General features: G+C 47.2%; 3 protein-coding genes across 4 annotated transcripts in view; 2 read left to right on the top strand and 1 right to left on the bottom strand.

Moving 5' to 3' along the window:
- LOC131258941 (vacuolar protein sorting-associated protein 37B) overlaps positions 1-15,100 on the top strand; it is a 492,072-nt gene that overhangs the window by 154,203 nt on the left and 322,769 nt on the right. The window lies entirely within an intron of this gene.
- LOC131258936 (neural/ectodermal development factor IMP-L2) lies at positions 6,620-12,123 on the top strand. Of its 2 annotated transcripts, none has more exons than XM_058260340.1 (3): positions 6,620-7,031; positions 9,989-10,287; positions 10,380-12,122. In XM_058260340.1, exons 2-3 carry the CDS (start codon positions 9,991-9,993, stop codon positions 10,932-10,934), a joined length of 852 nt encoding a protein of 283 aa, XP_058116323.1. In that variant the 5' UTR covers positions 6,620-7,031; positions 9,989-9,990; the 3' UTR covers positions 10,935-12,122. The 2 variants fall into 2 exon arrangements, with proteins under 2 accessions (XP_058116323.1, XP_058116324.1); XM_058260341.1 differs by lacking the exon at positions 6,620-7,031 and adding an exon at positions 8,415-8,578 and having other exon boundaries at positions 10,380-12,123.
- LOC131258992 (neurobeachin-like protein 1) overlaps positions 12,606-15,100 on the bottom strand; it is a 50,414-nt gene continuing 47,919 nt past the window's right edge. Inside the window, exons 15-19 of the mRNA XM_058260402.1 lie at positions 14,870-15,042; positions 14,498-14,805; positions 14,306-14,420; positions 13,858-14,035; positions 12,606-13,738 (exon numbers count right to left, since the gene is read on the bottom strand). Of these exons, the coding sequence (XP_058116385.1) occupies positions 13,576-13,738; positions 13,858-14,035; positions 14,306-14,420; positions 14,498-14,805; positions 14,870-15,042 (937 nt within the window). The 3' untranslated portion in view covers positions 12,606-13,575. The remainder of the gene's footprint in view (positions 13,739-13,857; positions 14,036-14,305; positions 14,421-14,497; positions 14,806-14,869; positions 15,043-15,100) is intronic.

Genomic DNA, 15,100 nt, shown 5'->3' with positions numbered 1-15,100 from the left:
ACAACCTAAAATTTGGTGAAGTTAAATATCAAACTAAGCTGTTAAAAGCTGTTCCTGTTTCACAATACAACAACTAAATTAATTTAATAAAAGATCTCAAAAATCTTTAAAATACAATCTATATCTTATCCTTTTTGCAACATTCATCTGGTTCAAATAGATGAAGGGTTCTAAAGGTAAATTTGAGGTCCTAGCTTGGATTAAATAAACCATAGAAGGTCCTGTCCATGAGATCTACTTCTTACTTTCTTTTAAACCCGTAATAATGTTATCGGATTCGGGTGTTGGGAGAATACGATTCGCCATTCGCCTAACTAAATATGATGTGTATGGAGAGGAAACAGGTCAATGCGGTTGTACGAATTAAAACAAAATTTCCTACGATTGTATCTAATGGGATTTGTACGATACAATTTTGTGTTAAATATATTCAAACAATTTTAAATTAATTATTTCAATTAGAACTCAGAAGATCATTAGAAAACCAATATAATAGAATCGATGGAACCGTTTTGCTAGCAAATACCATGTTTCAAACAACGATCGAAACGACTTTACTTTTACTTTACTCCCACTATTATGATGAACCTTCATCGAACGAAACGTCTAGAATAGAGTGGACTGTTCAAATTCCATTGGTAAAAAAGAAATTGTCAATTGCCCGCTATCAAAAACTTTCCAATACTGGGCTTTGTGGATTCTCGAATCGCACGAATCAGTGTACTGGTATGTGTGCAAAACTCCAATCCGTTCCGCTTAGGTGAGTGACATTACATTTCTCCATTTTACGACCAATGCCTGCTGTGATTGATTGATCCCTTCCCATTCGGTAGATACTACTTTTAATGGCATACCGAGATGGTTCCGTCATAAAGATTAGATCGGCGAGGCAAAAGGTTAATTCCGTTGAGCCGATCATGCCGATCATCATCGCCCACCATCAGCGTTATCGCTTATCAGCTTATCGGCCACAAATAGGCTGATAAGGGAAACGTAGATTTTCAATTAATTTCCGATGCAAACGAACGACCAAAACCGATGGGGTTTCCCATGAGCGGCTGCACAGGCTGGATGGGACTATTTGATTCAATTTTATTTTCGAATATCTTTTATGGCAAGTTTTTGGAGTTTGATTTTGACGGTGAGGGGGGTACTTGAAAGTGTTGAAAAAACTGGCTGATAATTTATCGAATTACTTGCCACCGTGATAAGGGTAATTATTTTTATAATCCACCCGTAAGTTGAAGACACAAATCACAAACCTGAACTACTCGTTTTACCCACCAAAGACGTTGGTTATTTAATCCGCGGGAAAAAAAAGTTCGCCTGGAGGCTTAAGATTAAGGGCAACCTGAAAAACAGATTACAGCGGCATCATCGGCTTCATCATCATCGAGCTTTTGCTGATCGTCCACTCCACGGGATCAGGCGACCGCGGGTGTACCTTGGCCACTTCCCGGACCAGATCACGCGATACGTTTCACATGTCTTTAATTATACTACCCCCAGTATGTTTTTGCCTCTTCCAGTCCACGTTTCTATTTTGTTGTTGTTTTTTTTTTTTTTGTTAGATGGCATTGTACTGCAAATGTGTCAAGTCACTGGTGAAGCTCATCCATTCGACGACAACCCGAAGCCCACTGTGGCGGCCCGAGTGGCCTATCATCCATCTTAAAATCCAAAAGCGAACGAGAGTTCTCAGAGACCACACTTCCTTCACTTTCTTCTAACGTGCGTCCTCCCGGGGATGGCGTCGGAAGCTTCCAGAACTCACAAGATAACTCATTAGTTGGCGAGTTTGGAGCGGGTTTTATGAGCAAAACGGTTTACAAAAGAACAAAAAAGCCTACGGCGGGGCGAATTTCGAAAGGAGATTCGCGAGATTCGTACAGTGATGGGCACGGATTAAGCGTTGCCGTCGGCATGCCTCCCTCCTACCGGCACGCCGCGTCCGTTCATTCACTTAGCAACAAATTGAATCTGTGCCGGACCTGGCAACTGAAGGCATCTGTGCAGAAGCCTGTATCCTTATATGTAGTCGCCGTGGTCGTCGAGCATGTGCCAACTATCCAGGACCATCGCATTTCAACCGCGTCGCCCTTTTGCATATTGAAGATGATAAATGAACTGTCATCGCCAACGGTTCGGGGCTTTTTCGGGGGCTTATGTCGGTCAAGTGAGATTTGTAAACTCTGCCTCCATGGTTTTTTTTTTCGATAAAAGCGGTTGGACAAGTTTTTTCAACGAACATATTTTCCAATGTAATTATTCGCTTCACTTTCCCGGCGCGAGGGTTCGTGAAATAAAATAAATTCAATCTTTTTAAATACACTCAAATGCGAGCCTCTGCGGAAGGTTCTGACCTCCGATGGCATCATGGCAGCCGCCCACTCCCAGCGCTCTCCATCGATCAGGGGGATTCGCATCCGCCGCCGAAGGATTGTATAATGCCGGTTTCGAGTTTGGTCCAGCTTGAACCAGCCATATCCCGCTCCAGCCGGGCCGACGTGCTCGCAAAGATGGATGATGATCACGTTTCATGTGAACGGCGGCGATCGTGAGTGCTAACGTCACCATCATCATTCGCGGTGAATGTAATTGATTGCCACTGTACGGACGCTCTGCTATGTGTGCAAAGAATGGTTTCAATTCGTTGCTCATTCAAAAGCGTACAACCTAGAGTAATTTGAAGTCGAGGTCCCATCGATACCAGGGCGGGCGTGAGGTACTACAGGTGAGAGAATTTGATTTCAAAACGCCATTTTCAGCGTAAGGAGGCGTGATTTGATATGGCGGCGGTTTGCTTCTATTCTACATTTCATTCCTGTCACGAAGACGATAAGATCAACGACACGATGGACGGCAATTTCATTGCAAATTAAGGTTACGATATGGGCGATAAGGGACCTCGCAGGAGAGGGAAGCAGATACCCGTTGGACAGTGATAACTGAGGGCGCGGCGTTAGGGGATGATTGATCGAACGAAAAAAAAACGCTGCGTCTGCAGGACAATGGTCTCGGGGAGGAGAGGTGTAAAGAAGAAGAAGAAGAAACACGAGCATACACGCGCCATGTGCAGGACCGTCCATATACTCAATATCTCGCACCGCACGCAGGTACGTAAGACGCATTCGAGGAAATTCGGTTCCCGGAAGGGATCCCACACTTTGGGATTGAGAAAAGGCACACACGGGTTTGGCCGGTGCGAGCCGAGAGCCAGGGCGGTGATAACGGCCCCGTCGGCCGCCGTTGGGTAAGAATATCGCCGTATCAGCATATCTTACGCCGTAACGCTGACGGAGCACCGATTCGATTTGAGTAACAGTCCATTTTTACACCGCTGGAACCGATTTTCTTCGGGGAAGGTAAACAAAAAGCCTGCCGGGTGTTTGCTGCGACATTGCCCGCGCCTCCGGGCGCCGTCTGGAGTTGCCTCGGGCCTGACGCCACCTCCAGTGCCTGCTGCCAAGGAATGTTATAGTTTTTTTTCTACCTCTTCTGTTCCTGCTCGTCCTCCTCTTTCTTCAGTCTCCTGGGGTTTTTACCCCCGGTTGAAGTTTCCGATGGCTTGTCCGGGGCCGGGTACGTGCCTTTTTTACGCTGATATGGGAAACTTTGTGTGTGCCCGAGTGCCGTTTGCGTTTTAGGAATTCGGCCTCCCGTACACGCCGGTGGATCGCTTTTGGATGACGAAACTCACCGCAATGGTTGCAAGGAATTCCTTGGCAGAAAGTCCCCTGGTCAGGAAAGTGGGCAAAACACGTGGAATGGAAGAAACATTGAATTATTCAGTAAAAACTACGGTGGAAGTTATTACAAGATATTACATTTCAACGGTTTGTTCCCCAACAAAAACATAAACACCCATCTCTAAGCAGAATATATTTCTAATCCATTTCAAAGCTAGAGTTCAATAGAGCTCATCCTTTCTAACACACCCCTTTAATGTCAGAATTCGAAACTAGCAGCAGATTTGTTTGTCTTAAAGATAAACCATCGGAGAAATAAAAAGCAGATGTTAGCATATTATAGTGCTATGTTATACAACACATAAATGTCATGTTTGGCAGAATTGAAATTCAAGGTAGACAGGGTACGGGACCTTGATACTGTCAGTAGAGTTCGTTCAACTAATTGGTGTGCTCTGTCGCAATGTCTTACCACGTTTGATGTATGCCATATACTTGTTCCACCTGCTGCGTAAATGATAATTGTTACTCTTAACGTTGTTCAGTTTAATCAGTAGCAGCAGCAGCAACAACACACCCCGTTCGATGCGTAATAGACAAAGCATAACATTTGCAGTGGAAACTACCCACCCCGGGGAGAGCCGTTATGATAGCTGGCCGATTCCATTAACAGTGGAAAGTTTCCGGAATTCCCAGAATATCGTGATCTGCTGATTCGCGGCCAGCTGTCAGTGTCGAAAAACTCGGCTGCCATCCGTTAAGTCCTCGATAGGAAGAAGAGCGTTGCGTTGTGCAAAGGACCAGGAGGAGGTGGAGGTGAACGTGACAGTGGTTGAGCCTTAGGGTTACGCTTCCGTCAGGGCGGGCTGGTGTTAATTCTTTATTTTTGGCAGTCTGTCAGTCAAGCAGTGGCCCAAGGCCTTTTGCTGTAAATTTGTGTAACGATGACTTTATTAATAGTACTTGGACCGTGGACTGCCCTCTGCCGTCGGTTACGGCGTAGATGTTATCCAAAAGTGACGAGCCGCCTCGGAAGACACGAGCCAAAAACGTCCCACGTTCGAGCGTTGCTCGGAAAATGGGGAGGCGTGAAAAATCACGTGAAAATCACATTTCACCTCTACTTGACACGGACCGGTGGTGAGCGTTCGGCAACTCAGCTGATTCACCGCTCCCGTCAAATCCTCCCGACCAGAGATCGCCAAAAGTTCCCTAGCTATATATATATTTCATCTACGGTCTCTGCAATGGTGACATATTGCACTGCACCTACGAATGCAGTAAATGGTCCAGCCTCCCTTTGACCACCCCTCCCACTCATTTGCTCCCAAGATATAAGGCGACAAAAAAAAACACAGGAAAAAAAAGGTGTGTCAAACGCGTCCGATACCCGGTTGGTCAATTGCGTTTGGGTGGAAATGGCCGATTTGTAGTGATTAATTTTAATTAACGGTCTTTAGTCACTAACCCACCACTTCCACCCGCGATACTGGTTTGAATTCCGCCCGGGCTGTGTGTGTGTTGATGGGGGACAGAATCGTTTTTTTTTCTTGCTTCAAGCTATGCACGTTCATCTCACGGTGACGGTCTCGTGACTGGGCCCTTTACACACCGTATGCACCACTGCCGAGCGCCGTGCACTTCGCTGAGCTGGACCCAGGCCACGGGTTAGACCAAGCGTGTAAATGTTTGAGTGTCACTTCGGTCAAGAGCGTACCACGAACGGAAACCGTGGTGGCGGGGGAGATACCGAAGCAAGAGGTGGTAGTAATGGACAAGCTAACGGATCCGTGGCTAGCTTCACGGTACCGCTTCGTCGCGGTGATGGGGTGAAGGGATGTGGATTTAAGAGGCAGCCCTAGAAACATCGTACGATCCCCCCTCGACGTGTACAGGCGCGGCATGCGTGGCGTTAGGAGGGGCGAGCGATGGATGTGGCCGGGCAAGCAACAGCTTCCACGCGGCTCCAATCTGTTTCAAGCCCAACCGTCAAGCCGGGAAGTCGGGTCCGAGCGAATGACGAGCCCCCGCCAGTTGAAGCAATTTTATGTAACGACGAAAGGCAAGCCAAACGGTGCTAATGGTTTCTGATCATGCTCCTCTCCCCACGATCCACGCCGATCGTTTGCCTTCTATCAGACGTGTGTGCTAGTGCTTTTTCCCCTTCGCCGAATTTGCTTTGGATCCCCTCGATTGAAGCACCACGCTTTTTTTCCCGGCATGGTTACCAGAAAGCTTGCGAAGCACGTGGAAAATGTTCGCAAGAGATGGAAAAATCAGACCATGCGGATGGAGAAGCCGCATTGTACTAAAGTCGCGAAGTAATCCAATATTAGGCGCCTTATACTTGTTTTGGCAAAAATTAACGTGACTTCTGACTTTATATCTGTTTGAATTTTGTACAACAATTTCTTGATCCCTGCAAAAATGTCGACAGTTTTCTAGCTTTATTTAGTCATCAAAGTTTTGATATTTCTTATGAGACTGTTCTATCAGTTAGAAACTGGAGATAATGTAGGGCCTGGGTACTAGCAATTAGTTTGAATATTTCAAACTTCTGGTTTACCAGATACTGGACGTTGATGATGCATCTGGCGGTGGCGTGCACCATTGAATTCAACCAAACCTCCGGGGCAAGCTTCAGATTACGTTCTAGCAGGTAAAAACTGCGGTTCTAATCACGTTGCCATGATTTATCCAACTTCCCGTCGATGCATGCTTTCGAATTATAGCACACGATGAACATGGCCCGATTACTAGCCCCGTGCAGCGGTCGAATGATAGCGAGAGAAAATATAGAAACCACGAGTTCACCGTGGAGAGGATGAATTCCACGAACGTGCTCGGGCCGGATCGTAGAGGACGACGTTCCCGTGATTTATAAACCGCGGCGCGGCAAACGGTCCGACTCAGTATACAACTCGCCTCGGTCGATTGTGCTACAAATATCTGGCCTTAGCCAAGCTACCACGCTACTCTTACCTTCTTTATCTCTCCCCGGTTTGTTGGCCGCCATTCGTTGCTGCAAAAGTCTCAGGCAAAAGCCGCATGGAGTGCAGAAGAACCATCGTCCACTACTAGCGGATGCTGATCGAATCGGTGCGAAAGTGAACAAAGGACGGATTTAATTACTTAGGCGCGGATCGATCCCGTGTCGTGCGTGTGTTGAAGATCCTGCTCTACGATTACCCTCACTCCTTGCGTTTGAGGGAAGAAAACGCTTTGTTCCTGCAAGTCATAGATAGTGAGAAGAAAGCGCCACCACGCAACCTCGGCAATCTTCACATCGCCACCTTACCCACTGCTCTTGACGTCAGCAATCGGTGACACTGGTGTGTACATGTACGTACCGTGTGTATGTGTGTCGGCAGTTTGATTGATTGGTCCCGCCGGGTTTTGGTTGAAGATTGAAACCATCTGCAGACTAGCCCCGTTTAATGTCAGCCCTCGGCTCGTACCGTTCATCGTTGGCATCGTCGCAGAATCTGCAAGGAAACACCCGCAAGCTGGCTACTATTACTGATACGACAATCTCCATCGCCATCGTCGGTGCCATTGTGGGACGATTGTGTCGTTGCAGCTGCCATTGGTAGATCCGAATTACGCGGCTCTAGAAGAAGTAGAAGCAGAAGACTAGAGTTTACCTGGAGGAAGGCGATCTTGTCAGTTTCGTCCGGACGCTACGACTGAACGCAACGCTTTGGGCAACACTACCGCTCGTGGAGAGAACGCTGGAGAAGAACAAACTGAATCACACAGGCCTACTTAGATTGCGTTGCTGTTTGCCGCTCGTGGAAGGAAAGTGTGAAGCGCGCGTTCGATCAAACTTGAACCGACAGTCGTCAAGCGCAACACGGTGTCCAGCACAATTGAAGCGCACTAAAGTACCGGCAGCCAGCACCACGGCAACGACGGCGGATTACCAGTTCGACCCTATGTTGAGCGCCGGCGAGAAAGTGAACCTCTCGGAGTTAATGTTGCTAAATGTGCTGATAAAACACCTCACAAACTCGAACGTTACATAACATACGGTGTGCTCGTGTGTGGGTAAGCAGTGTGCGTGTGCGTGTAAGTGGTGAAAAGGAAAAAGAGAAAAAATCGATTGTCCGTGCATGATCATCCGACGACAGGAGGCGGTGTAGAACAGAAGCGAAGCAGGCAGGTTGTAAACCTATCCGCAAGAACTACCCGATCACAAGAGGTGCCTAGCAAGAGGGAAGGAAAGTACCGGAAGACGTTCCGCGGGAAGTGTCCAAGTGTCTCCCGCTCGGAACGAAGGATAGACGGAAAGGAGGTGCAGATTGCGAGCCGTGCAACCTTGATCCCCGAACGGGGTCCCCGGACTCGTCGAAGTGAAACCGAGCCTCGCTCCTGCGCGAAACCGGAGCAGGCGCAGAGTTAAACGATCGAAAACTCATTCCCTCATCGTTTTGGTGGGAGGGAGGACTGATTGTTTAGTGGTGGTTAGAGCTAGGAAGCAAGTGGCTAGACCATCTAACCCGCAGCGATCCGCGCAGAAGAAGTCTCGAAGAGAAGCAAATAAAAGCGCTGGCGAAAAACTAATCAAGCAAAAGGAAACGGCAGATAAACCAGCAAAAGAAACCTCACGTGAAGAGCCGAGTGTAAAGAAATATCGTTACGCGACGAAAGAAGCCACGACACGCGGTTTGAAGCGCAACGAAGAAGAGAAGATAATCAATCGGAAAGAAGCCCGTAAGAACCGGAACTACGGCTAGAAGCGGGTGGTTTAGTGCTACCAACGAATACAGCAACCCGTAATACGTGCAATCTTCGTCAGCCGAAGGAAGCTGTAGGCAGAGAACGAAGGAAACGAAGAGAAAACCTCCACCGTTTTACAACCGCGCCAACTCACGTGGCAAGCGAAGAAAGTGAGTAGTCCAAAAGCAGCAAACAGTAACATTACAATGTTGAGGTTAGGGCGAATCGAAACGAAAAGGAATGTGGGTCGTTCGCCCGTTACGCGTCTTCCACCCATTTTGCGCTCGCGATTTAACCTTTGGAATTTGGCTTTTGCCTGCAGGCAGGCAGGCAGGCAGGCAGACAGACACAGTCCGACGGGGTGTTGAACGTTAGGGAACGTCTTAAATTTAGCTCGCTTTTTATTTAATTTCTTCCTGTCTCCGCTCGTTCGCGAGCGCCGTATGATTGTACGGTGCACAGCGTAGCACAAGACGACACAGCTCTCACCACACGGCTATCTTCGATTCGGTCCCATTTGCCGATGAAGTGAACCGTTCTTATCGTACAACGCGCGGCTCTTGCGCGGCTCTTGCGCGGATCGCAATGATGTCACATTTAGCGCGGCGATTGGCCCGAGGAATATTGATACAGTTGGCGCCATACTCATGTGATAACGTACGAAGTGCGTATTTCACGTGCGTGCCGTTTCCGGTTGTAAGTGGGGTGTGTGCAGGCGGAGGGAAACAGCTCTCACAACTCGCACGCTGAGATGACACAGCGCAAACGGAAGCGAGCGGATTTGATCTGTCTGCCAAATTGAAATCAGGGTGAACCGTCCGGTGGACGTCATCGCGGGCATTGGATTGGCTATCAGGGTCTTCTAGCCTATCTGCATTGGTTGGCATTTGGTTCTAAAAATAACCCATAAATTGGTCCAGTTTCTCTACTTCGACGTGGGCCTGTGTCGTACGTTCGTGGCTCTTATCGATGCACATCAATCCGCTACGGTTATTCTACTCCGACCGGCATGCAGAACTCGTCGTGACCGTGATGAAAGCATCTTATGCTCTAATTAGCGCGCCAACGGGGAGGGATACTGTTCCGTAAAGCACAGTCTGCAACAGAGAAAGGGTTTGTGGGAAGGGAAGCAACGACCGGATGGCTGCCTACCTACAACGAAGGTGTACACGCGGTCGGTCTGTCTGATGCAATTCCGAATGGAATTTCGTTCGTTCCTGAGGCCTCGCTGCTGCTCGAACACCTTGTTAGCATGACGGCGATAGAGCACGATATATGCGCACGCTGCAACGATAGAGCAAGAGCATGAAAAAAAGGCCCAGCTCAGCTGTTCTGGTGGCAGGCCTGCGACTTCACGTGCACCTTTTCCTATAATAGATCCGTCAACCCCTCCCTACGTGAGGTGTTCGGGTCGGTTCGTTCGCGTAACGTTCATTCATTCGCTCGTTCATTCATTTCTTCCGACTCATGCCGGCTACGATGGCTAGGGCCGTTTTTCTCTCAACATGACGCAGCATGCGCCCGAAACCAACATTAATGCTCTCACTAACTCACCTTTCCCTTTTTCTTTCTCTTCCCAGTCATGAACTGCTTCAAACGTTTGCTCCTGGCGGCGGCGCTGCTGCTCGCCCTGACGGCCACCGGCACCACTGGCCGCGCCGTCGATCTGGACACGGACGGTACGCTCTCGGCGTCGGCTGGTTCCTCGTCGGAAAGTGTCCGGGGACGCGACGTACGGCCAACGTTCGTGAAAGTTACGGCCGCGCCACCGGCACGTGCTGTCCAGATCCGTGGCACCACGGTCGAGCTGGAGTGCGAAGTGATGGGCTCGCCGACCCCCTCTGTCCAGTGGGTGCATGGTAGTGGCCAAACAGCTGACGTAAGTTCATCTATCGAAGAGAATGTTGAAGATAAATTAGACTAATCAATGATGTTTGTTATCTTTCTCTCTCTCTTTCTCTACCTCTCTAGTGGGAAGATGTCAGTGTGAACGTCATTACTGAGGACACTCCGACGTCGGTTGCCCGCGTGGTGACGCGCTTGGTTATTGATCGGACGTCCCGTGCCTCCCAGACCACCTACACGTGCATCGGTCGCACGGCCGGCCTGGAGTCCAGCTCGTCCACCGTCGTGTACCACGTCGACAGTGTGGCCCACCTGGGTAACTTCTCCGACGTGCCGCTGCTGCGCCCATCGCCCACCGTCGACTCGGCGCTGCACATGTTCAAGAACCTGAAGGGCGCCCGTATTACGCTCCACTACCGAACACTCTTCGAGAACATGGGCACGACCGTGGTGCTGCCGTGCAAGGCGGTCGGCCGACCGCTTCCCGAGATCACCTGGCTGAACGAGGAGGGCAATGTGGTCGGAAGCATGCAGGATCCGCGCTTCCGCACCCTGCCGACCGGTGAGCTCATCATCACCGGACTGCGGTGGTCCGATATGGGCTCGTACACGTGCGTCGCAAAGAACGTCCTATCGAAAGACGAGGCCGACACGTTCATCTACCCGATACGGCCCAACTAAAATGCACGGTTTGACCCCTCAAAACTTCGTCGCAAGTAGTAGCGTTAGATAATGCAGGAACGTTTGGAAATGAAATCTTATATGTAAAGCTAAGGATAGAAAACATGGAAAGAAGTAACTAAAGATAATTGCAACATTGCAACAAAACAAAACAAAAAATTACAAAAAAAAACTGGTTAGAACCGAAACACTTATGCCATTTACTTAACTTATTGTACGTTGTGCAAAACTAATGATACATTCCATAATGCTACCAGCAAACAAATTATATTTTAAAGAAACAACAGAAGTCGTATAGAAGAAGAAAAATACCACTTAAAACCAACCAGGCAGCTAAGCGCACTCGCTCAAGTGCAGCGTACTATTTTTAGTTATTTATAATATATCCTATGTCATAATAGAACATATAAAAAAACCTAATGTAATGTATGTGTTTTACCTGTACCGTACAGTGAGCGCATACAGCAAAACAAACCATCCTCTTGTGCTCTCTATGCGATGATAGCGATGTTAATCTCCTACTTTACGTAAATGTGTGACAGAAAGGGCGGATGCTGGTCGATGGTACCGGTTCTAAAATAAGCGAGTTCCCCAATAGAGCCGGCTTCCGGTCACTCGGGCGCGCGCGGGGAAAGTTTTGAATGAAAATGTGTAAATATATCTACCACTTGTCTCGCTACCAAAACCCGAAGGAAGAAGATGCCGGAGAAAGACGGGGAACAAAGGGAACCATTTGGTGCCAGAATGGCACAGTAAGATTAAGGATTTTATGACGCGGTGACGGTAGCGCTTCGTACGCTACGGTTTGGTTTTCGGCCCAAGGAGGAACGCCGGTCCCAAATGTAGGTGCTGCAAAAAGAAATAACCGCAGTGGTGAAAACAAAACAAATCGAACGATTACCAATAAAATGTTGCCTAAACACAGCATAAAGCTCTTTTGTTTTTCCTCTAGCTTTTAAATAATAAACTACTCGTAAATTATCCACATACTTAAAACTATAGCCTCATCTTTCTACTTGTGTATTACAGTGAGTTATGAGAAGTAAAGACAAAAGATCGAGGCAATTTCCAAATTAAAGAAAAATTAACAGAGATACGGGCTCGTCATCGAGCTGTACAACTGGTTTCACTCATCGTTATATACAATTGTTCGTCTACCTGTAATAAACGTGATTAGCACATGATAAAGAATTGAAAATGTTTAAGTATTTTGTCCGTCAAACGTTAGCATTCGAACGAAAATGGTCACTGGCCTACGGATGGTTGCCCCTGGATGTAGGCACAACGATAAACGTTTAGTTTTCATCAATTTTGATTGCCAACGCTTTGGTACACAACCTAGTTCGTTTGAAATGTCGTTGATTAACTTGAAAACTTAAACATTTTCCATTTGATCGCTGCCATCAGCATATACCTATAAAGTTATTTTATTTATGATAAGATATTATCTATCACCTTGAATAAATTGACTGTTATTATTTGAAAGACATCATCAGAGCCCTTTAAGGTAAATTATGTTTAGAAGCTTACAAAATAATAATTGTACCACAATATTTGCAACACTAAACAGAACTTCTACTGCAACCATTTAAACTTTTATACCATTTGATTTGTTTTTTTTTTCGATCATACAAAATATAACATTTTGGCACGCTTTACAATGGAGTTTAGAAGTAGTACAATTTATTCGTTTGAAGGAAAGTGTTAAATTACATATTAGGGAAAAAAAACAAACTTTGCTGTGTTTAAAAATTATTCTCCACGCTTTATGGAATGTCGGTACTATGATGCACTTAGGATCTAGAATTTGCCAAGACTTCAGCGCATGTGTGTGTGTGTGAGTTTATATGCTAGGCCATGGAAGCCTTCGCTATTATTCTGGGTTGTTTTAGCTACAATGCTACACGTTTTTGCTTTTTTGGGGAGCTTTATTTTCCTAGTTCAACGACTATCGGATTTTGTTTTTGATTGGGAAGAAATAGTTATATCATTGCAATACGAGGGTTCACTCTTGTTTTGTCTCTAATAAAGTAACAACAATGCTACGCTTTCACATTATAACAACGTTCCCAAAGTGGGCACTATTCGTTTAAAAATGTTTTCTACCAATCCTGGTTTTTGATTTGTTACTTTTCTCATTAGTACCATTACGATGCAGGACGGGAAGTTCTCGTATGCAGGTAAACAGATTAGCGTCCGTAGGAAGTTGCAGGGAGCATTTTTTTAAATTGTTAAAAGATATTGCACACATGTTATCATAATAGAAGGGCGATTCGCTATGTCGCCAAGCCGATACGAGAAATGAGAGTTTTTGTTTTCGTCAGAGAACATTTACTTAAAATTACTATCATTAGCAGATAAAACATCTTAACAAAACTATCTACGCCGCTTGACATCTAGATAATCCACCCTCGAGTCACTAAGTAACCATCCATTTGCTAAATTGACCAAATTTCGTCCACGGTTGCCCGTTTTCCGCTGAGAGTTAAGCAACACCAACCACACGACAGCAAACGCAAACACGCACTAGAGCACACGCGCAAATACTGACTGACTGCAAGAAAATACTGATAAACACAATCGAATCAAAGGTCAAAGGAAGAGATAGAAAATCGCGGCAACGAGCGCGCGCGTGGTACAATTAAACGTTTAGCACGGTGTGCTTTTTGTAGGCAATCGGCTGCTGGATGCCGATCACGCCCAGGCTGCCGTCGCGCAACGGTGCCAGCAGATGCGTATTGCCGCCCGTTCCCACGACCGTCTGCGTCGGGACGTGCAGGGGAATGTCGAAGATTGGTTTGAGGCTGTCGGTCGGTCCACCGGGAAACGGGAGAAACAAAAACACGAGCAGGAGGAAATGTACATTACGAGTTGGCTTGCGAAACGCGGGAGAACGGCAAGAAACATAAATGACCACACTTACCCGTACAAGCGGCTCATGGTAACGTCGCCGGCATCGTCCGAGACCACCAGGTAGTCGGAGGCCGTCGTCAGGCCGGTCACGCGACCGGAGACGTACTTCGAACCAAGGCTGACACCGTTAATGCTGAACACGTGCACCGAATGGGAGGTATCGTCCAGCGCAGAGAAAGCTATGTGACCTAAGGAGGCGTGGAGAGATATCAAAAGGGGACGATCGATAAAAAAGAAATGATGAAATGCGCGCCGAAAAACAAAGGTGACTAAATTGATCGTTTTTTATTATTCGCGCGTGGAGGCTAGAAATGTTTCACAACCATTTTTACGGCCAATTAGCATAAACATCAGTTTCATAAATATAGTGTACTTTCAGAGACAGAGAAGTCATTTTGTAATGACTATTTATGTGTGTGTTTGTGTATATTACATTCCGTTAACCGGACAATACATACCCTGATATGAGAGTGTAATGTAGGATACCTCGATCCTCGAACCCGTACATCCGATGGGATTTATTGTCCTCAGAAATTGTCCCTCTTTGATTGTGTGGACATTAACCGTCCCGTCCTGTTAGGGAGAACAAAACAGAAACATTTATAAACAAAGCCCCCTCCTCGATCAAGCGAATCAGCCGTTCCACCTACCAACGAACCAGAGACGACCATATCCAGCTCCGTCATGATGGCAACACACGAGACCGCTTCGTCATGCCCGTAAAGCGTATGCACCGGTTTCGGGGTCAGATTGTTCGTGAGATGAACCACGTTTGCACTGCCCACCACGTTTCCGGCCAGATTTTGATTGAGAGCGGCCGTGTTGGGCTGTAAATTTGACCCAGCTGTCTGAGTGGCCGCATTTCCGGTGTTCAGTGACCAGATGACGCAGGTGCAATCTTTCGAACCGGTCACCAGGTACGATCCACAGTTGTCCATTGCGACGCAGGTTACTACATCTATCGGAGGGAGGAAATTAAACTGACGGGTTCATGCTGGGTGGTTCCTATGCTTTGTTCTTACCAAAATGGTTGATAGCCGAAGCGACGACCTTCCCGCGGGCCATGTTGAACACGCGCACCGAGTTGTCCCAGATGCCACCGGCGTAGATGTACTTTGCGTCCACGCTAACAGCAAACAACTTCGAGTTGAGCGTGATCGATGGGTGGAAGGGTCCGACCAGTTTCTTCCGGTTTCTGAAAGAGTTTCCCGAGAGTTATTCGATTGAACACGACCAATTTGATTGGAGTGAAC

This window comes from Anopheles coustani, chromosome 3, assembly GCF_943734705.1.
Source record: "Anopheles coustani chromosome 3, idAnoCousDA_361_x.2, whole genome shotgun sequence".
Lineage (NCBI taxonomy): Eukaryota > Metazoa > Arthropoda > Insecta > Diptera > Culicidae > Anopheles > Anopheles coustani.
The sequence above is the reverse complement of the archived record's forward strand: the minus strand, read 5'-3'. Positions and strand labels throughout refer to the sequence as shown.